The sequence below is a fragment of the Acanthopagrus latus genome, chromosome 23 (genome assembly GCF_904848185.1).
Source record: "Acanthopagrus latus isolate v.2019 chromosome 23, fAcaLat1.1, whole genome shotgun sequence".
NCBI classification, from domain to species: domain Eukaryota; kingdom Metazoa; phylum Chordata; class Actinopteri; order Spariformes; family Sparidae; genus Acanthopagrus; species Acanthopagrus latus.
In genome coordinates, this window is record NC_051061.1 from 15,043,428 (window position 1) to 15,065,269 (window position 21,842).

At 42.0% G+C, this 21,842-nt stretch overlaps 3 protein-coding genes and 2 non-coding genes across 7 annotated transcripts; 1 reads left to right on the forward strand and 4 right to left on the reverse strand.

Annotated features, from left to right (window-relative positions):
- Positions 1-842: 842 nt before the first annotated feature.
- Positions 843-4,103, reverse strand: rpl3 (ribosomal protein L3). Its single transcript, XM_037088030.1, has 9 exons — positions 4,050-4,103; positions 3,518-3,710; positions 3,078-3,246; positions 2,592-2,727; positions 2,200-2,386; positions 1,821-2,083; positions 1,633-1,728; positions 1,395-1,514; positions 843-968 (listed from the first exon to the last, which is right to left on the reverse strand). Exons 1-9 carry the CDS (start codon positions 4,086-4,088, stop codon positions 924-926), a joined length of 1,248 nt encoding a protein of 415 aa, XP_036943925.1. The 5' UTR covers positions 4,089-4,103; the 3' UTR covers positions 843-923.
- LOC119014847 lies at positions 1,038-1,170 on the reverse strand. Its single transcript, XR_005073086.1, has one exon. It is a non-coding gene; the product is annotated as a small nucleolar RNA SNORA54 (small nucleolar RNA).
- On the reverse strand, positions 2,461-2,553 carry LOC119014850. The gene has a single exon (XR_005073089.1). It is a non-coding gene; the product is annotated as a small nucleolar RNA U83B (small nucleolar RNA).
- Positions 4,104-4,854: 751 nt separating the features above from the next.
- Positions 4,855-12,180, reverse strand: slc25a39 (solute carrier family 25 member 39). Of its 3 annotated transcripts, none has more exons than XM_037088034.1 (12): positions 12,118-12,180; positions 9,714-9,828; positions 9,186-9,245; positions 8,955-8,987; positions 8,179-8,288; positions 8,029-8,096; positions 7,730-7,854; positions 7,470-7,643; positions 7,248-7,357; positions 6,340-6,421; positions 6,170-6,250; positions 4,855-6,086 (listed from the first exon to the last, which is right to left on the reverse strand). In XM_037088034.1, exons 2-12 carry the CDS (start codon positions 9,808-9,810, stop codon positions 5,980-5,982), a joined length of 1,047 nt encoding a protein of 348 aa, XP_036943929.1. In that variant the 5' UTR covers positions 9,811-9,828; positions 12,118-12,180; the 3' UTR covers positions 4,855-5,979. The 3 variants fall into 3 exon arrangements, with proteins under 3 accessions (XP_036943929.1, XP_036943928.1, XP_036943930.1); XM_037088033.1 differs by lacking the exon at positions 12,118-12,180 and adding an exon at positions 11,531-11,731; XM_037088035.1 differs by lacking the exons at positions 8,955-8,987; positions 12,118-12,180 and adding an exon at positions 11,531-11,733.
- Positions 11,890-21,609, forward strand: grna (granulin a). The gene is made up of 16 exons (XM_037088031.1): positions 11,890-12,002; positions 12,363-12,444; positions 12,702-12,761; positions 13,286-13,426; positions 14,519-14,656; positions 14,746-14,874; positions 15,442-15,523; positions 16,305-16,411; positions 16,574-16,727; positions 16,833-16,946; positions 17,388-17,482; positions 17,576-17,812; positions 18,430-18,807; positions 19,902-20,135; positions 20,293-20,535; positions 20,756-21,609. Exons 1-16 carry the CDS (start codon positions 11,905-11,907, stop codon positions 20,897-20,899), a joined length of 2,436 nt encoding a protein of 811 aa, XP_036943926.1. The 5' UTR covers positions 11,890-11,904; the 3' UTR covers positions 20,900-21,609.
- The last annotated feature ends 233 nt before the right edge of the window (positions 21,610-21,842 follow it).

The following is a 21,842-nucleotide window of genomic DNA, read 5'->3' on the forward strand; positions in this document are numbered from 1 at the left end:
CTATCAGTATCATGAAATTTATGATTTGCTTTTTATTGACACATGAGAAATTGAGGTGTTGCAGCAGCAGACCTACATAAATGTGGACAGAGTGAAATTTTGAAAAAGTAACTGCAAGTGGGAAAGCAAATTTTAAGCAGCTTATTTCAGTCTGTTGCTTTAGTAATCCATTATGGGTTCAAGTTTGAAATATGTTCATGTTTTATTAGAAGACATTTAAACAGAGTATACCGTTACAACTCAAAAGCACATTACTTTGATTATAAACCATAATCATTGTATTTGCACAGCGCATGTCTTGCTTTTCAAAAACCATTTCATATTGAAATTGTAATGCTAAACACTCTGCACTATTTTGTACTTATGCACAAGCATGTATTTAGGGTTTGACAAACTAAGTCATTACTGTAGCTCTTGGGATGGCCATTCCTGTCATGTTTAATTGTGCTTTTTTGCCACCAAGAAATGTACATGTAACCCTCTGCACTGGAGCACCAAGGCCCTGCTCGTTTTTTGCAATTCTTGTATTTGACATGACCCTTTCAGCATTGATAGCCATATCCTTTACTATGCAACTTCCAAGTCACATTAGCTCTTCCTCCTCTGTGCTGGGTTAGAACTTCTTATGACAGCATGTTATGAGTCCAGCAGTTAAAACCCATTACCTTTGTAAGCAAAGGTCAATGAAATCCATTGGACTACCAAATGCCAAATTCAGTGACCATGCTGCTCCATGTCTTACCTAGTCATGAGCTACCAATTCTTGCCTAGCCATTATTTCCCTTTACTTGGACATAAAATGGACACCATGTTGCAATTATAAAATAGACATGGACGCATTCTTTGGGTTTTCCATTTTATTAAACAACTCTGCACAACAGAAATGGTCAACGCAGCAGAGACATTGGTTCTGGACAGCGACTTTAAGCAGTCTCTTCCTTGGTGATACGGTCCTTCTTGAGTGGTCCCTGTGGAAGAGGAAAGACAGAATAAGTTGTATGCCAGTAATAATTGTCAGCTGTTGTGTCAGAGCAGCCAAGTGTGCCCAGAGAGTGAACAGGGAGCGAGCACAAAAGGGCACTGCTCCCCTGCCTCACTGGAGTTCACTATGGCACTGGAATGGAACCCAGAGTTCACACTGAAGACTGAACCAGGTTACGAACAGTGCGGAACAATAACTGAAAACACATCTGGCAGTGAGCATTTAACAGTTTCAAATTAGATACTAGCTACAGCCCTTTTAACAAAAAGGCACTTTTACAAGTTCATGTTGTCTGACAATTGTTGTGAATCTTAGTGTGACATCTCATTTATCCTGAACAATTCTTCACAAGAATGTTGGCAGATATCACGAAGAGTGTGGTGCAGCAAGTGCTTGAAGCATAAAGTCTTACCATGAACGCCTTCTTTTCCTCCACGGTCTGGAAGCGGCCATGACCGAACTTGGAGGTGGTATCGATAAACTTCAGGTCAATCTTCTCCAATGCGCGACGGCTAGTCTGCACCAGCAGAGACTGCAAGAGCAATGAAGAAACATGAGTTTGGGAACATACCTGCTTCTGGTTAACATTCCCAAACTAAAACTATAGAAACTGCACTACAAGTTGTGCTGCACTTTCCCCCCCCTCTTACCTTGCGCAGGGTCAGCACCCTCTTCTTGACTCCCACAACACAGCCCTTCACCATGACGAAGTCATTGGTCACATCTCCATAGTGGACGAATCCACCCTGTTAAACAGAACGTGGCCAGATCAGTTACATATTCTGTCTCTAGGTAGGATGGTAAAGCAAAAGGCACAGGGTGCACAAATGTCACTTACCAGAGGGTTGATGCTCTTGTTGGACAGGTCATACTCAGTGGAGGCGTTGTTCTTCACCAGCTTTCCATCCTTTGTGTGGTAACCCTGGCCGATCTTGTAGATCTTCTTGTTGATTTCTGTACGGTGGTGGTAACCCTTCTGACCGGCACGAGCCACAGAGAAAGCCACACGGGCAGGATGCCATGCACCGATACAGGCCACCTTACGCAGACCACGATGGGTTTTGCGGGGGAGCTTCTTTGTGTGCCAACGGCTGGTGACACCTGGAAGGAAGGAAATCGTTGAGAGCAAATTTAACTAAAGGACACATGGCTTTTCAGATGGGCTGCCACAATTGAACACACTTCAAAACCAGACAAATTAGTAATTATGATCTTACCCTTGTATCCGTGACCCTTTGTGACACCAATGACGTCAATCATCTCGTCCTGAGTGAAGACTGTGCTGACGGGCACGGCCTGCTCCAGCTTCTCACGGGCCCAGTCAACCTTGTCAGAGATGGTGCCGCCGTTCAGCTGCACCTCCATCAGGTGAGACTTCTTCTGCCTCACGGGCAGCAGACGCATCTACACAAATAAGACTGAAGTCAGAACAGTATACAGCCACAAAATGCTTGAAATGTTCAGTTAAATTTTTGCTGTGTAGTCTCAGAAGGAAGGCAGCATGGAAAGTATCCTCATAGGTATCGGGCGCCATGCCTGACGCAAGATCCGTGGTCTCATCACTGACTAGCCAAAAACTAAACTCTGTAAATATTCCAAACATACCAACCTGTGTGTGGGCAATGATGCGGATGACCTGGCAGTACTTCTTCATGGCTGCGAAGTCCTTCTCCAGCTGCTTCTTGCCCTCATCATCCTGCCATTTCTTGCAGTATTTAGTGAAGGCCTTCTTCTTGGACTTGTACCTGAAAGCACGCAGCGTGGCAGAAGACAGGTTGGCACAGGTCCTTCATAACCCCAAAGGGTCAGCGGAAGAACACAGCGCATAGCTGTTCGCCCTCCCTCCATGTGGATGTGGGGGGGCTGTATCAGCTAATCAGGATTTCGGCTCATGGCGCAGTTTCTAAGAAGCACTTTCCACCGGCCAGAGGAGCCCGGAGCTCATCAGGGCACATGGCACCTGAGCGGAGCTGCCATACAGGCCACCGTAATGTTAGACTCACTCAGTGCAAAATACTTTATTTCCACTGGGCAACTAACATCTGCTTCAAGAACTATTACTAGTCGTGCAAATTCTATTGATGGGGTGTCTCACCAGTTCTTGTAGAAGCGACGCTTGCACTCATCACTGACGTGCTCAGCGAAGATGGTCTTGAAGGAACGCAGGCCGCGGGGGGTGTTGACGTAACCCACGACGCCGACCACCATCATGGGAGGAGTCTCCACAATGGTCACAGCCTCAACCACTTCCTTCTTGTTCACCTCTGCAGAGGAAGGTGAAATATCACTTAGAAAATGTCAGAGTCCTCAAATTTGACCTGCCCTTCTAAAAACTCTACTTGATGGTATAGACTGCGCTCAGAACTCGACATTCAGCAAGGGATGTAAACCCATTATGTCCGCCCGTCGAGAGGCTCATCACAGGCAGAGACCCATACCTAATAATTATGTTTAATAATCTTAATCACCTGCTTCATTTAAAAAAAAAAAAAAAAAAAAAATTACATGCACAAAGTAACAATTCCATCCACTTACTTGAGCCAGGTCTGTCGACCTCACGGACAATGTGGGTCATGCCAGCCTTGTAGCCCAGGAAGGCAGTCAGGTGTACGGGTTTGCTGGGGTCATCCTTGGGGAAGCTCTTGGCCTTACCACGGTGACGACGACTCCTCTTGCGGGGCAGGAAGCCCAGGGATCCGTGGCGGGGCGCCGAAAACTTACGGTGGGACTGTGGAGAGGGAAAAGCTTGTTAGCTGGTTCATCTGTTAAGCTAACCACGATGTTAAAACAGCTGCCTACAGGTCAGCTAGCCTCGCGAAACATCGATATAGCGTGGTCATATGCATAAATTGACCAGGCAAAAACATACATAACTTCATTTTAACTAATAAATGTAGGTATAATCACAGGACGGCCCTGTTCACCATGCTGTTAGCTCCGCTAGCTGCAGTAAGATCGGTTGGCGGCTGTGTAACTGATGCGGTAAAGTTCAGATTTTATATAGCGAGAGAAGACATTGAGTCACGTTAATATGAAGTTAGTATGCAAGTGTTAAGCTGACATTTACTTTGTAAGATTGAAGTAGCGGCCTAGCGCTAGCTGCCATTTTGGACCTTGAGTCACCGGCATGAAGGAGAATGTAGTGCTAAAGTTGAAATATCACTCTAAATTATTTCAAAATTCAGTGCAAGGCTGCAGTGAAACTTTCTATTAAAGCAGTCTGAGCGCTTGATATAAGCGAAATCCAAGGGATGTTAAAGATTAAAGACCGATGAATGTCGGCAGCAAGTAGGGCACACTCACCATTTTGTCTCCAACCCGATTCAAAGAGGCCTTGGGAAGGACAGAGCGGGCTATATATATAAAATAACTCTCGCGAGATTTAATGTGACAGTTGTCTGAGCATATACTGGTAGATATAGTCAACAGCCACTAGATGTCGCTGTTTGACTTTCCAACAAGTGTCAACGCATGACACAATTGATACGTGGTAACTTTCAGTTACATGACTAAATATTACAATTTTACACAATACAATACAATTGTATACACAAGTATGTTTTATAATATTTCTGTTCTCGTTTAAGTACTGTATATCCTAAGCAAATGTAACTGTAAGTCTTAAAATTTGTCTTTGACTCTAGAAAAAGTAGCATTTTCTCTTTATCTATTGAGATACATCCTATATTTAATGTTCTTCTTATTGGTATTTTATGTGAATATTCTATTCTTCTAAACAATGATGGTCACTTGCAAATTAGGCTCAGAAATAATTCAAATGAAGCAGACAAATTAAGCCATAATTAAATTTATTACCATTTCATTCTTTAAAAAAAAAACAAAACAAATGACATACACATACACCTCTCAGGTCAAGGCAACATTGTTTTATGATCCAGCAATGTAACAACTTTTGCTGTCATGTTCATTGTAGGCAAGATATTCAAACCATTTTATTACCAGAAAACCACCCGGGGAAAGTTTGGAAAGCCTGTCTTGTTTTCTTTTATCCATGACCTAGAAAGTCTTGGCAGAATTTCAGAAAATCTGTGACTTTTGGGAAGCAGGCTGCATTGTTTTGTTTACAGGAAATGTCACTCATGTTCATGAACTCATGTAGTACAATTATGGTATAAAATGTTAGACATTATGCACCAATGAACACTTGTCTTCCAGAAGGCTGGCTTGAATGTTTTAATCAAGTCCTGTGTTTTGCATGTTGTGACCTTCCCTCCAGTTATGAGAACAGAAAAGAGTCATACATTCAACAAACATAAAAACCTGTAGTCATGTTTTATGATTTCATTTCACTTCACAGCACTTGTCTTGCAAATTTAAAGTGCTACAAATGGTCAAGTGTATCCAGCATAAAACAGATTTGTCACTCATCTACACAGATGTCATGCTCTACTGCTATAGGAGAGCAGGGAAATGCAGTAAAGCTGATGCAGAATGGACCAGCTTTTTTGAATACAACTTTAAACAACATGCAGTTGGTCTCAAACTATGCAAACTGTTGAAATGAGAACATTTTAAACTGAGTCATGCAATAAAACTGATGCTGATTCAGTCCATCACTACCCAAGTAAGTGAGTACGGAGTTGTGATCCATGTCTGTGTCATAAAGTCGCTTCCATTTGATCAGTGAAGGAAAAAAATTAAAATAATCTTTTTAAGATACCTGGAAAAGTTTACTCAAATAATCAACACACATAAAGTCAATGGCTAAGAGTCTCTCGCAGTGTCCAGGCTTGTTGTTCAAGCTCATTAAGTTCAAGGATGCAAGTTTGTCTCAAGTCTAAATCACAGTCTGTATTTGCATTCTGAAATAGAGTTGCAGGAAGACACATCCCTGACATGAAGGCGAATCCTCTTCTGTGTTCACAAATCAAATCCTGGACCAGTGTGAGGAGCCCTTGTCCAAGCTGTCTAGATAACAATGTCCTCCTGCCACAGAGAAACACCCAGCGCCTCAGAGACAGCCTTCAGGATGTTTGTCACTCTCGATCAAGGTTCGCCTTACGGAAGGACGCCTTTCCAAACTCATATGTGCTTATCATAATAGCACAGGCCGGGGCCACTTTGATCACCCTTGGCATGAAACCTGAGTAAAAACACAAATACTTTCACTTCTGGACAAGGATAGCATTGTATTTTCACTGAACACAAGACAGAAGGAGTGCGTACCTGCAAATAGACCCCTGTAGCCCAACTCAGCACATATTTCCTTCATGATGCGCCATGTGGACTGTGTTCTTTTTGAGCAAACTAAAAGGAATGGGAATAAGTGACTCTTAAGAAAATTCTACACTTGTGTGTAAATACATTTCACAAATCACCATGTATAACGTACAGACCTCCCAGAGTATCCATCTCTCCCAGCTGGATCTGTCTGCGTGTCTTCACCACGTCAAAAGGCAGCGTCAAAATTGCTGCAATCTAGACACCATGACAGGATACAAAGGTGCAGTCCATTAAATATTAACAGTGCATGAAAGAGAATCATTCATATCAGGAGGACAGCTGTTTAATTCTTGCACCAGAAAAAACAACACTGTAAATGTGGATCAGTCACCATTCTGATTCTGTAAAGACAAACTAGACAAAACATTCATTGCTCATTCAAATAATCAGGATTTTAGATAGTTACGTTCAAACATTAAATGAACTGTTATTTATGGTTAATACTACAGTTTGTTTTGGTTTAGAATAATAGAGCTGGATATCGGGAGTAGATTCTTGGGGCAGCCAGAGTTTCAGAAATCCAAGTCTTGTTCATTTTCATACAGCAACATAATTAGTATGTCCCAGTACATACTATGCCAAATTCAGTATGCCTTTAATACCAAGACAGTGTGTTATGATGAAGTTGAATGTACTGCATGCATCACAGTACAAAAGAAAGAAGAATAATGCGATTTTAGGTGACTCGCAGTTGAAGCAAGTCTGCAACTCTGTCTTGGTCGCCAATAAGCTCCCTTGTGAATTCTTGGTTAGCTTTAGCAGAATTCAGTGACGATGGTGACACTTTTTTATCCCACAACTACATAAAACAAAGTGCTGCTTTAGTTCCGAGATGCATGAGGTAATATTTCGAGCCTACAACAAAAGTGACAGACAAAACACAGGACTTGTTTAATTATTTAAAGAATTAAAATGTGTTGCCAAAAACACTCTACTCTTCCTAATTAACAGTGTAACAAAAAAAAGTGTTAAGTAACATTATCATTTATTAAAAAAAATGTGAAATGGGGATACAACTTACCGTTCCAGAGATTGCTCCTGCTGTAAAGCTTATGGAGAAGTTGGCCTGAGCCACTCTTGACTGTTCACATAATTGGGTCTTCAGCAGTTCATAGTTAAACCAGTACAGAGCTGCAAATACACAAACAGGGTATTGTTAATTTGTTGCTTTGCTTCACAATACAGTCATCTTTGTTCGTAGATACAGTGTTATTATACGATAATGATATGGTGCTGTTCTCACCAGAGAAGGGTACATCCCTTAGGACGGTGGGTCCCAAGCCCCTCCACAGTGACAGGAGGCCGTCCTGGGCAATAGCAGAGCGGATACACACCCGCAGCTCGCTGTACGACAGCTGACGAGACTGCATTTTAGTCCTGACCAGCTCCAGAGGGCTGATCACTGTCACTGCCCCCACTACAACACACACACAGACAGAAAGTCAGGAACCTATTAACTTGTTACAGTTAGGATATGTGTGATTTGTGCTTTAATAGACTCACATCTGGCAAGAGCCCCAGCAACAAGAGGGATGTGGCTGCCCTTGTAACCCAGACTGTATCTCAGGAAGTCTCGCAGCTGGTCATAGCAGGTGAAGTAAATGATGGTGGCAGGTACAGCCATAACCCTGCGCACACACGCACACACACACACACACACACACACACACACACACACACACACACAGAGTAAATGACCCATAATAATCATTTTTTTGTGTTTATTCATTCATGGGTGTTTTAAAAAGGCATGTGCTTTCTGAAAGGGTCAAAGCATTTTCTTAAAGAGTTTAGTGTCTCACAGTGTTGGTGGTAGTCCGCTCCATAAAGACCTGAGTCCTTCATGTCGAGAGATTTTCACGAAAGCATCCTACGGCACAAACAAACATTTTTGACACATTTTGATTAATTTTGTGTCAAAAGCAATGCTGCTCCTTCACTCATATACTCACCAGTGTCCCACTGAAATGTGTTGGGGTTTTGTACCAGCTGGTGCAGCTGGTTCCATTCTGACACACATAGATGTGATCCATCAGTCCGTTACAATACAGGAAACATTTCCCTGTGAGAAACACACAATAAATCATTTAATCTAATTCTGACATTTGAGTTAAACATGTATCTGAATAGAACATTTTTCAGGTGTCCTACAATCCCTGACAGTAGAGAGAAAGGTGATTATTAATACACATGATGGCAATGACCACCGAGTCACTCCGAAGATAACATCGGGGCTGTCCTTGTCATTGCTTACTTTGTCTGTTTATTCAAGGCTGGTTTATGATAGACTACTGACAAATATGTCAAGGAAACCTTAAAAAAGAAAAGAAAAGAAAAAAAGAATAATGTAAAACCTGTTCCTTACCGATTTTACCTTGTGGACATATAAGAGGAAACAAAAACATTGACTATAAACATTTTCCAGAAGGAGAGGAAGAATTCGAAATATTGAGGTGTAGCTCTGTTGTTTTGTGTTTCTTCAAGCTTGTGGAATTTCTACCAACAGGAAATGGTAGTTTAAAGTCATCCTTTACATTAATGAACAAACAAAACTGAAGGCCGAACATGCACATCTGAGCAGATAGAAAACACGTGACTATTTGCCCAAGGGGGTTTTTTGTGTCCATCTGAAAGAGCTGTTTGTTAGTAGAGCACGTGCCCAGATAGAGAAAGTTGTGCTGGATCTTTATTTGTTTGAGCATGCAGCGACAGTGGGTCAGGTACTCACACTTGGAAGGGCGGACGACGCCACCCCACGGAGCTGTGAAACAAAGCAAAAGGCAGGAAAGTTTGAGAGGACAAAACAAAAAAAATAAAGAGAAGACAATACCACACACACAAAGGACAGATGTAGTGGGGTTAGTAAAGCGTCATAACATGGCATCCACAAGCAGCTGTTAAAAACAGTGTTTCATTACCCAAGTGTGAGCTAAAACCACAGAGGATGATGTTGTCTTACCTTGGTGGAATGGTGTTTGCTGAGCCTGCAGCCTGATCTTGACAACGTCCAGCGGTGTGACTGTAAACACATGAATTGGATAATTTGATTTTATTCGCATGGCATATGCAGTCTTGTACAGCAATCTTGCAGTGAGTGCGACCTCCGTTAAGGTTACATTTAGTTTTTCTTTGAAAAGGTTCTAAAGAACTGTTGATGACTATATAGTTGTTTTAGAGGTGCTGCTGCACTTTATTACATAATACTGGCAAGTTTTTCTATTATTTAGTCCACCCAATTAAATTCAGTGAACTTTAATACACTACTTGTCAACAGTGCCACAAACTAAACATTCAAATAGAACCATTAGGTTGAATCAAAGCTTCCCTAAAACCTTGTATTTCAATATAAGCTTATGAGAATAAATAAAGTCTGAGCACAAGATGGAGGAGGAGATTGTGGAAAACTCCACTTGGGGAAAAAGGCAATTATATTTATTAATGTGCAGCCATCAGTTGCTTTTTCTAGTCTTGGTTTATGTGATGTTACCAAAAAAAGATGTGAGGAGGGCTCCAGTGCCAGAAGCCAGCATCTGCTGCACTGGAGAGATCGTAGCAATGGGGCTGTTGAGTCCCCTCTCCCCCATCCTGACCACCTGTCAGACCTGGAAGAAAAAAAAAACCCATCACATTACACCATGTCACACTGAGAACACAATGTTCTGTAGCTGAACTTGAGGTGTTTGCTGATCCTGTCCAACCCCTTGTGTTCAGATGTCTTCTCCTGTGTGTTCTTGTTACGTAAAACAACTAAAGGACTATTGGTGACCTGCTGGATCAGCTACCCAACACCTCTTTTGTGGTTAGGGTTGTGTCCTGTTATGTCACAGAGCTCTGCACCTAGGCTGCTCTAAGTTGGTGTCATGGGAGAAAACAAAACTTAAGAAAAAAAAAAATGCAATTTATACTGTTTACCTTCAGGTGGGAAAAAGGCAAACTCATCACTGAAACGCACAGAACAATTGTTCCTGTTTAATAAAGTCACAACAGACCATCCTTTACTGATGTGAACTAGGCGGGGTTGTTAAAATGGGGTCGTTGAAACATTATGATAGCTTATCTATGATGTGCATGTCACCAGGCAGCCGGTGAGGGCCCACTCCTAACTGCGAGAGAGTGGGGAGATACTGTACAGTGACATGCAACGAAAACAAGAAGGAAGAAGAAATTCTCAACAAATGTATCACTAGCAACAAAGATGTTTCACTAAGTATCCTTAAAGAAAATTGTGCATTGTTGAGGATTTTCAAACTTTATTGTTTCCATCCTATATAGTTGCCCTTTGTCTCTCCTGGCCTTGTCCTATTTCTGGACTTAATAGCACTTGAGTGTGACAGTTTTAGTCGCTTTTTCCTTAGGGTTTGTCTGGCCAATAAGCTGCTTGGCCAAATAAGTGTTCATCTACTGCATGAGGGCCACAGAACAGGGGTGAGAGGATATAAGATTTTATCAGTCAATGTGGTAAAAACACTCAGGATGAGTTGATCCTGGTGAATTTTCTATTAAAGGGATAATCGTGAAAATCCTAACATAAGTGGCTTGAAAAGCTGATTGGCTTGTGATGTGGAGTCCTGTACCAATTTGCTGTTTTAATTTGAGTTGATGCAAGTCAATGCAAACACTTAAACCTGCAAAAATAGCAATGTATGCCAAGATTCAAGCCAAAAAAGGCCAGATGCTTAGTTGACAGTTTGTCAATATATGAGATGGTTCGCACACAGGGCTACAGTATCTAACGTTTCAAGCTGGTTTGCCTCCAGTAAAAAAAAAAAAAAAAAAAAATCTTGAACCCATCAGTGTGTCAACACAGCTGAAGACTCAGCTTGACCATAGAAAAATAAATAAATAAATAAAAATAAATACATAAGGATTCCTAACCAAGGTCCTGACACCTTCGTCTACATTACACAACGTTGCGATGACATGCAAAGTCCAAAGAATGACACATTATCTACCTTCAAATTACATTAGATGAGATATTCATTTCATTCAACATTTCATTGAATTATGCAGTTCTGTCAGTGATTCAATCTTTGAAATTGGGCACACTCTGTACTTTTCCCTGCACCGTTAGCTAGCTAACGTTGGCTCACACACAGAGAGAGACACAAAACATCACTCGAAACGTGAAGAAAAAGCGCTTTTTCAATGCCTGCAAATTAGTTTATCGGACGTACTGAATTAAACGTGTCTGACACATGTTATAATGAAGCTGTCAGCAGTTATTTGACCTACATTTTGGAAAGCTAACGTTAACGTTAGCTAGCTTACTTGTTTTTTTGAGATGACAAGCAAACGGTTACCCACCTCTACTTTAGCTGCCAGCTTCGTTGTGAGATTCGGGCGTCTTCGCCCATTTTCAGTCAATTGACTGTCACGTTGCCACTTTTAAGCGCTAAAGTTAAGCCGCAGTTTATTCTCCTTTGCGGGTATCCAGTAAACATGTTTCTGTAACCAGGCTAGCAGCAGCTCTGCGGTATATAAAGGGCCGAAGCCACGCCCCTTCCCGGTTTGCTCCAAGGGCACTTATTTTGGAGAAGCTTTGTATGGTGGTGAATGAAGAGAGACATTTTTTTTTTTTTTAATCCCGTTTGAACTGTGACACGAGTCACTCATATGACTTTTGTCAATTTAAAAGATAATTTTTCACACTGAGGCGGTCGAGGTCTGTCATAACACTAATGGAATATAGGACCGTGAAAATATGTAATTATGAAAACTACACAGTCTACAACAGTCGCGTCAGTGACGTTGTCTCGTTGAACGGTCACCAAAACCGGTAAATTAAACATCGCAGAGCGGCTCTTGAATGTTAGCTGGCTCGCACAACTAACGAACTACACTTTTTCCATTATTACAGAAGTCAATATGACCAGATGTATTCTGTTTCTCACCTTTATAATACCTTTTCTGTGGCGAAGCGGCGGCCGTGTTGTCATAGTGACGTCGATTTAGCGCGACCGTGTAGTGAGCGGTTTGACACAAAACCGGATTTTATTTTACTTTATTCACGACAAAACTGCGACTTTATTGGCTTGAAAATTCTATGTTAAGTGTGTCAATCTCATATAAGTGGTTCATGGCACAACTGAAGCGGGATTTAAAAAACAAAAATCTCTCTCTCTCCATCCGAAATAAGGTCCACCTGCCTCCGCCTCTGCTGCTGTGACTCTGGCGCCGCCTGGTGGACACGACACTACAGTGCGCTGCAGCTGTCTCATGTAAACAAGTTTCAGTCGCCTGCTACCTGTTCGGCTGAACAGGAAGAACTTCAGCGTACATTATTTATCAAGTGTTATTCAAACAATCGGCTCTCATGGAGGAGACCGAAAGAGGCGCTGCAGGGTAGTCAGAGTAATTAAATTAGGCGCCTCTCTCTCTATCGCTCTCTCTCCGTGTGTGTGTGTGTGTGTGTGTGTGTGTGTGTGTCCTATGGGCGTGTTCATTAAAGTGAAGGTCTATCATTTGTCTTATTCAGAGGAGACGCACTTTTCACGCACCTGACTGCTCACAACAGCCCTTTCAGTCTTTCGCCAAGGTAAGAGCAAATTCTTCTTTTAGCCTCGAGAAATCTCCTCAGCAAAGTGCTGTGACTGAAATGGTAAAGGCGCATCACACTGTTTTACGCATATTTATGTCACATCAGACGGCTTTTTTCAGTGTTTGATTGCTAGGATCATTTGTGTTGTGGGGCTACATGCTGCAAATATAAGCCTCCTGTGTTTAATTGACACACTTTACTTGGACAAATCGATATTCTTTTTAGACAGTTTCCCCTTGTTCATGTACAAGCCGGAACGAAACTGAAAGTGACTTGATTTATTTGACTCGGGCTGCTATTATGTTGGATTTGTTTATCCATTGCGAAATGAATAAATAAAAGAAAAACAGTAAACCGGACATGATGCTGAAACTGATGCAAGAGCCGAGTCTCAGACAGTTTTAAATGATTTGTGTTTGACTTGAGTGACTTCCTAAAAATGTCCTCTGTTGAGAGGAGAGGGGGATTCCTCATGCAGACCTTTCACTTTCCATCCCATGATGATTCCCCCCCGTGTACAGATGCAGAGGTGGGTTGTGATCTGTTGGGCTCTCCTGGCCCTGGTTGGGGCAGATCAGTGTCCAGATGGAGGAATGTGTGAAGACGGTCAAACCTGCTGCAACCACCCGGCCAATGGCTATGAATGCTGCCCATTCGATCAGGTACATGTGGTTGTACTGTAGCTGTTTACTCCGTATCATAGTTTGCCCTCAATGAAATTAAAGGAGACTAAGCACAATTGTTCCACAGCATTGTCAATGTCTATCTTATGTAGTAATGCTCCTTTTTGGAACTAGGAGCTTTGCGCATGCTGTAATTTTTGTCATGGCACCAGATGTCACTTTAAATCCTGATTTCTCCCATATTCTCAAAATTGCTCTGAGATATTCCTTTTAGTAAATTTACATCATGTACACGGTCTTAGTTTAGGATAGATTTGTCATTTGTGGTTTTCTTCTTTTATTATTGGTCAGAAGGTATGATGTCAAAGAAAAAATATGCATTAACCCCCTGCAAAAAACAAAAAAAAAACAAAAAAAAAAAACCAATAATGACAATGTGATGTTTTTTCTGGTTTTCAAACAATGCCTCAATGCACATTATGCATGTGTAATGATAGACGTAGATGCTGCCCTGCGATGTCAATGTTCAGTAACCATATATTGATTTAAATTTAAGTTAGGACTACAGTCCAAGAGACATGGAAGTAAAATGCCGAAAAAAAAACAAAACTTGTACACAATAAACATGAAAATATTTCTTGTTAATATAAGTTCTGATCCCACATAAACTTAAGGCATCCAAATTGAATCACTCATTATTAACGTCTAAACTAGTCATTTTTAGAGGTAGCGGCGTTCAGGTCACATATTTAGATATTTTAAAGTGTGAAATAATGTATAATGTATTCATTTCTTGGTCATTATTATTATTAATGGAAAGCACATACATCATTTGTTTGATGGTATCATGTTTTAATAGAGGTTGTAATTTTTTTTTTACTGCTCTCTGTATCTGAGAACTTAAGCAGTATACCTTGTCCTTTGTTCATCACTTAGTTAAATGTTCATAGGAGATAATCATTCTCGTCTACTCTATAGTAAAAATGAATTAAGAGGCTGCACAGTTGTACTATTCATGCTCGATGGTGTTTTACTACTTTATGGGCCAGATAAAAGCTCAGGGCGTCGTTTAGCCGGTGTGATAGCAGCTTCAAGACTTTGGTAGTCAAAATGTTTCTACTATCCTGGCAGGCTGAGTGCTGTGAGGATCATAGACATTGCTGCCCTGCGGAAACAATCTGCGATATGGCTACGTCGAGCTGTGTGAACGCTACCGTGTCCATCCCCTGGGCTGAAAGAACTTCTGCTGATCAGCCCAGAGTCTCTAAAGTAAGAAAAACAAGGCATCTGCTGAATTGTAGGTATTAAAGGCGAGTGCCAGTTGTAATATCGCCCCCTTTCCCATCCTGTCCCTGCAGTCCTTCAGGATGATCAAGAGCAACCAGGGGGAGGACGAGGACAACGTCTGTCCTGATCAGTCTCGCTGTCCTGCTGAGTTTTCCTGTCTGAAGGCCTTGACAAGGTTTGGCTGCTGTCCCCTAGCTCAGGTAATCAAACCAAGTGCAAATAGAGTTTCTTTCCAAAGAACTGAAGAAACCAAAGGGAACAACAGAGTACAGACATAACAAAAACAGGAAATAGAGACTAAAACAATGAAACAAAATTCATAGTGTTCATTAGTAAACCACTAAATAATACTGGTGGTATGATACAGTGAGTGCATATATGCAAACTAAGGTATTTTTTTCTTCTAGAAACTCAGATACTTCCTGTCATAAAGAGGATCTTTGCTTGTCCTGTTGCCAAGCTGAGCTGTTTCAGTTCAGTTAAGGCAGCAAACATGTTTGAAGTATTCTATTGTGGGAAACTGAATAAAGAAGCTGCAGCTCTGATCAGGCGGCAGCTTCCTGTGTTGGCTGCTGTATCTGTCGTATTGCTTGACAGCAACAATGCACAATGCAGTACAGCGACTCTATAGAACCTCTGTGTGTCTAACTACTACACCACTTTGAACTAATACAGTTAAAATTACATTTGACAACATTATGAAGGGTAGGGTAGAGTTGATTACAAGAGGAAAAGCATTTGTGAAGTTATTTCTTGGCCCTTGACAGGGAGTGGCCTGCTCGGATGGGAAACACTGCTGTCCCGAGGGCCATGAGTGCAGCGCAGACTGCCGCTCCTGCACGAAAAAAGGTGAAAACTCTTTTACCTTCTAGCACAACAACCCTCACACTAACCCCAGCTTTAACCATCTGGAAAACTGTCTGTGACTTTGTGGCACAGGTGTGAATGCCGTTTGCAGGATAGGGACTACGCTTTGTGTCAGTATGTTATTAGACATAAGAGTAAAAAAAAAAAAAATAAAGTGTGGAGTTCCCCAAGGGTCCGTTCTCGGTCCTCTCCTGTCTGACCTCCTTCTGCTCCCACTAATTCAGATTATGGATTCTTTTCGATAATCACACTGCCCACGAGATACTATAGTCCCACATAAGAACCAGTTCTGTGACTCTATCAGCTGACTGTTCTGAGTCGAAACCAAACCTGTGAGTGCAGTTTTCATACACCGCATATGTGGAACAAACTTCCAGAGAAAGTGCTTCAGCTCTCACTTCGTTTAAATCTTGGCTTGACATTCTGGCTGCCTCTGACCTTTATTGAAATAGTATTTGGAACATTGATTTATTTATATCTTGCACTGTAGCTTTAATACTCCTGTTTTATCAACATATTTTATTCACTGATAGCCACTGACTTTTAGCTCTGATTTTACCTGTGCCTTTTTTACATTGTCTTGTGCTACTTGTATATTTGTCTCAATGCCTTTTAATGTCTTATGTAAAGCACTTTTTAATTGGCCTTTTGTTGAAAGGTGGTGTACAAATAAACCTGCCTTCACTCTCCTAAGAGATGTACTTCTATCTCAGGACCACTAAATTGACTGATTTTTTTTGTTTCTATTGTTGCGTCATCCCAGAGCTAGTGACAACAGTTCTGTGCGACGACAAAGTGTCAGAGTGTCCAGATGGAACCACGTGCTGTATAAACCCGGATGGCAAGTGGGGATGCTGTCCCATGCCAAAGGTACATAGTGACAGCTTTCAAAGTGAGATTATGAATGAGGAACAGATGGATTTGCATGATGGATTTGCATCTCCTGCCTCGATGTCCAGTTATCGTGGCTTTTACAGTGTGTAATCGTGTTGCTCTACAGTGACACTCCATCCGTCTTTATTGTCTAAACAGGCCGTGTGCTGCAAGGATAAGTTACACTGCTGCCCTGAAGGCACCACATGTGATCTGGAACACTCCAAATGTACTTCCTCGTCAACCAAAAAAGAGATGCCGATGTGGGCCAAACTCCCTGCTCGGATACGGGCCGACTGGGAGAACCAGAAAGGTCAGATTATTATTATTTTTGTTTCGCTGTACTTCCTCATTCTGGTTAATAATTGACTAAATCTGTTCGAACATGTGCCTGATCTGTGTTCGTGCCAACTTTCAGATGAAGGAGTGACTGCAGAGAAAGCTGATGATGGCGGCTCAGAAAAACCCCCTAAAGTCACCACAGTGAAAACAGTTCCTCTTTCAGATAATGGCGTATCGAAGTCATCTGCAGGTAAAATGACTCCGATGCATCAAACTATGTAGAACAAGCGCACAGCCAGAAATGAAGAGGAAGAGCATTACAGATGTAGATGGTTTGATTTACCACAAAGGTTTAAAGTAGTTTTCTTTTAGCAGACTTTTTGATTGAATAACATTAAAATGGCCGCATTCTATTTCTTGTGGGTGTGTCAGCGAGAGCGTGACCTCCTGGCACCTGCTATTGTAATAAGTTGCAACATTTCCTGCCATGACAAGACCAAATGTACGCAGTATGAAAGGCCCTTCAAGGCTAAGATAAAGCACAGCAGTATTCCTCCCGCATGCATGGTTTCTGATTTATGGAGGGTTAAAAAGAGATATCCAAATTCCTTACAAAATCTACAAGTCTATAAAATCCTAAATACTAAATCCTAAATACTAAATCCTAAAGACTTTTTTTTTTTTTTTTAAGGCAATGTCCTGTGTGATGATACAACAGCCTGTCCAGATAACACCACATGCTGTAAGACAGCAGAGGGTGACTGGTCTTGTTGTCCTCTTCCAGAGGTACGATCTTGTCTGCCATGTTTTTTTAACAGTCCTAACTTTGATGTTATACGTGTCGCCAATGCATTCATGGTTTCTTTTCGTCATTCGCAGGCTGTTTGTTGCGAGGATTTCATTCACTGCTGCCCGCACGGTAAGAAATGCAATCTGGCCGCCATGACCTGCGACGACGAAACCTGCTCCGTGCCGTTGGTTAAGAAGATACCCACAATCCCCAGGCAGGGCGCACAGGCGGGGGATGTTGCATGCGACTCCAATTTCAGTTGTCCTGATGGGACAACGTGCTGCAAGAACAAAAAAGGAGGCTGGGCCTGCTGTCCTCTCCCTCAGGTAAACAAACGTGTACACCTTAAAAATAGTCAATCTAATAGTACCCAACAGTTCTCATTCTGCCATGTAAAACGCTCCATTTCTGATGGATTGTTTTCTCCTAGATAGACCATTAAGAGTGTTTAGAGGAGTAAAATATGCTGCACCACAAGCAAATAGTTTGAACAGTTACATTAATGTTTAAATAGTGATATCACTTTCATGTGTGTACCATAACTTTCTAGCTGGTTCACTAAGGTTAGCATAAAAAGCTAGCTTAGCTCAGTGCAAAGACTGAGAACGTGTCTTTCTTTGGCATTAGTACAGTTCTGACAAAAATGTTCCCTATTCCAGACATACTGGAAGGGGGCTCTTGTTAACAAGCTAGGTGTTTCCTAGTATCTTGTATTAGCACTAAGCTAACGCTAAGTCAACCAGCTCCTGTAGCCTCACAATTAGCATAAAGACATAAAAGTGGTGGAAGTCTATTCACGTAACTCTTTCATGTAACTTCATGTAAGAAAGAAAATAAGATGTATTTTCTGAAATGTCAAACTATTCTTCAGTACTGTTATAGTACCACTAGATACTTTTACATCATTTGTGACTGAGCGTGTCCTTGGCGTTTGCTTCAAAAGGCGGTCTGCTGTGATGACCATGAACACTGCTGCCCCGCTGGCTCCACCTGTGACCTGGCCAGCCTCACCTGCGACACCAGCTCAGGCTCAGCGCCCATGCAGAAGAAGATCCCCGCATTTGTAACAGAGGCTCCGACTACAGCGGCGCCTACAAGTGCAGCGGCAACAAGCCCAGAGGAGGAGAAGGAGCCTCAGGAGGGCGACGAGGAAGATGACGAGGAAGACAGTGAGGAAGACAAAGAGGAGGAGAATAAAGATGAGGAGAATAAAGATGAAGAGGGCAGGGTCGCGTGTGATGATCACACCAGCTGCCCTCACTCATCCACCTGCTGCTTCATGAAAGCGTCTCAAAAGTGGGGCTGTTGCCCGCTGCCAAAGGTGAGCGCTGCTTCCTCACTGCAGCACTGGCCCTCCAGTCACATCCATCCTAAAATGACCACCGTGCTGTGTAAACGACCACAACTGAAGATTGTTTTTATTATGAATTATATCGGTTAAGGTAGCATTTTTATAGTTAGTGTTATGTATTTATGACCTAACATTAGTGTTTCTGGAAATGGAGTCTGGTGGAGTCTATAATGCTTTGAATTGTAATGGCCTTATATCTGCTTACAGCTACATTAAAGTGGCTGATATACAATTAGTTTATATTGTTAACAATTTCCTGCCGAGGGTTAGATGAGAAGAATGATGCCATACCCAACGCCTATATGATAAATATGAAGCTATTGCTGGCAGCTAGTTAGCGTAGCTTAGCAGAGAGACTGAAAACAAAAGGGAGGCTGCTAGCCGGGCTCCGTCTTAACTAAAGTATTTAAACCCCCCTGTCGGAACCTCTAAAACACGTTAGATCATATTTGTTTCATTTGTACAACGCTAGGCTATCTGTCCTGTCTGTTTCCAGTGTTTTTGCTAAGCTAAGCTAAGTAGCTGCTTGCTGGAGCTTCATATGTGCATAGACATGAGTAGTAGGTTTTGAGCTGTAAATTGTAACAGCCACATATCTGCTTAAAGTATGTAATCAAATACTTAATCTAGTTTATATACTCTAACTACTTTCCAGGTTTTGTCCTTTAATCGTTCAAAAAAAACCCCAGCTATTCACTCTGTAGGACAGTTCCTCAAACCACAAATTTGTGTCACGTACACCAACAGATAAATGACAATCCTATTGTTAGTTTTCATGGTGATACACTTCCTCTTCTGCAATGACATCTGTACTCTTTCATATGTTAACTCCTGACTTTAACACTTCAGTCAGCTACAAGCCACAATCACCAGTGAATTCCTTCATTCTTTAACTCTACACATACATAATTTGCAGATTGATTAATGTACTTATTCGTGTAGGAGATCACAGCACCACTCGTGTTTTGTTTTTTTTTAATTTACAAAGTTTGAATTTTAAAGGGGAACTTGAAAAACAGGATCAGTGAAGCGAAAGCTGCACTTCCTCTCTCACTTCTCCCCAGGCCGTGTGCTGCGAGGACGGGAACCACTGCTGCCCCGCCGACTACAAGTGCAGCGAGAGCAAGACATGCGTCAAAGGAGAAGTGGAGATCCCGTGGTACCCCAAGCTTCCAGCCAGCAGCAGCCTCCAGGCTGATCCCACCTCCGTGCAGTGCGACGGTTCGACTCAGTGCCCAGATCACACCACCTGCTGTCAGCTGGCCACGGGCGAGTGGGGATGCTGCCCAATGGAAAATGTGAGCACTGTGTGTGTGTGTGTGGAGAGATTGCTGTGTGGAGTGCAGCTGCTTTGACATGAAAATATAAGACGCACTTATCAGCACTTGTAAGCTTTGTCAGGGTTTGCTTATGTTAAAAAAACAAAACAAAAAAAAACACATGCCGTGTCTGCAGGCCGTGTGCTGCCCAGATAAGGAGCACTGCTGCCCACATGGTTACACCTGCAACATCGCCGCGAACTCCTGTCAGAAGCTCGTCACTCTGCAGCTGGACTCTGTCCCGATGACGCCGGTGTATCTGCTCGAGCATCAACCTCAGCTCAGGGACGTCAAGTGTGACGACACGACCAGCTGCCCAGATGGAGAGACCTGCTGCAGGCTGTCCGCCACTACATGGGGCTGCTGTCCATCTCCTAACGTATGATCTACAGTAATGACTTCATCTTTTAAAGGAATAGTTCACCATTTTTGGGAAATACTCTCATTTGTTTTCTTGAAGCGGTTAAGGCAATAAGACTGATACCATACTCACGTTTGAATGATAGTTATGACGCTGTAGCAGGCAGCGAGCCCTTGATTGTTTCTTCCACCACCGGTTGATAGTGTTACATGTCTCCCTCGCTCTGTCTTCTCCGCAGGCGGTGTGCTGCAGCGACATGATACACTGCTGTCCCACCGGCTACACCTGTACCCAAACTGGAGACTGCACCAAGAACACAGGGCTTCAATGGTACAACTGGCAGGTGTTCCTCAACAACGACAAGAGAGCTGTGATCGTGTGAAAAACACCTCTGCTGCACTGTCATTTGTTTCCTGCAAGCAATTCACTAATGGGGAAAACATGAAGGGATTTTTAATCATTAAATGCTTCTTGGGGATGCTGTGATAGTGGACTACACTTGTTGGGGTTCTGATGTACTGTGATGTTTGAGTTGAACAACTACATGCTACAAGTTTAGCTCTGACCATGCTGTCGTCGAACTGTTGGCGGCTCATTTCAAAAAGTCAGAGAGATACTTTTTAGCACACACAGTTTTCTACTTGAAACTCCATCTTTGAAAGAGTCAACTGAAACACTCCACACTTTTTTTTCTCTGTGTCCAGCTTCAGCTAGCTTTTGAGACAAATTGCACTTTTTTCTGTCCATAAACAGTCACAATTTTGGTCATAAGTTCACATGCTGACTTTAATCATATTGAAAGTCATAAACATGTACTGCTGCCTGAATACACTGCATGATGAATGATTCTGTTGTGCTACAGTTTACTGGGTTTCTCGGAGCGGTTTATTCATAGCATTGTCTGTAACAAGTTTTTAATTTCCCATCCTCCTGGAATTGTGATTTAAAAATCAAAACTGGTTTAATTTTGTGCATTTTTATGGTCACGGGTTGTCATTTAATAAACAACACAAGGCAAACATGCAGAAATGCATGCATGGTGCAGCTTAATGAGACATAAAACTAATAAACACGACTTTTACAACATCAAAACTTGTCATATCATTCTGTTGTAAGGTATAAAAGAAGAAGGCAGAACAAAGACTCTTCATCAAACAATTTCATTTAAATTCAAAATTCCTGCATCAGCGTGTGTGTGTGTGTGTGTGTGTGTAAAGAAAACACCTGTTACACAGAGCAGGTGTACCAAAACTACATTCTAAGAAAATGAAGTCTGCATGTCTACTGTTTCCTTATCCTTACTTTCGGGATTGAATCCCAATTTT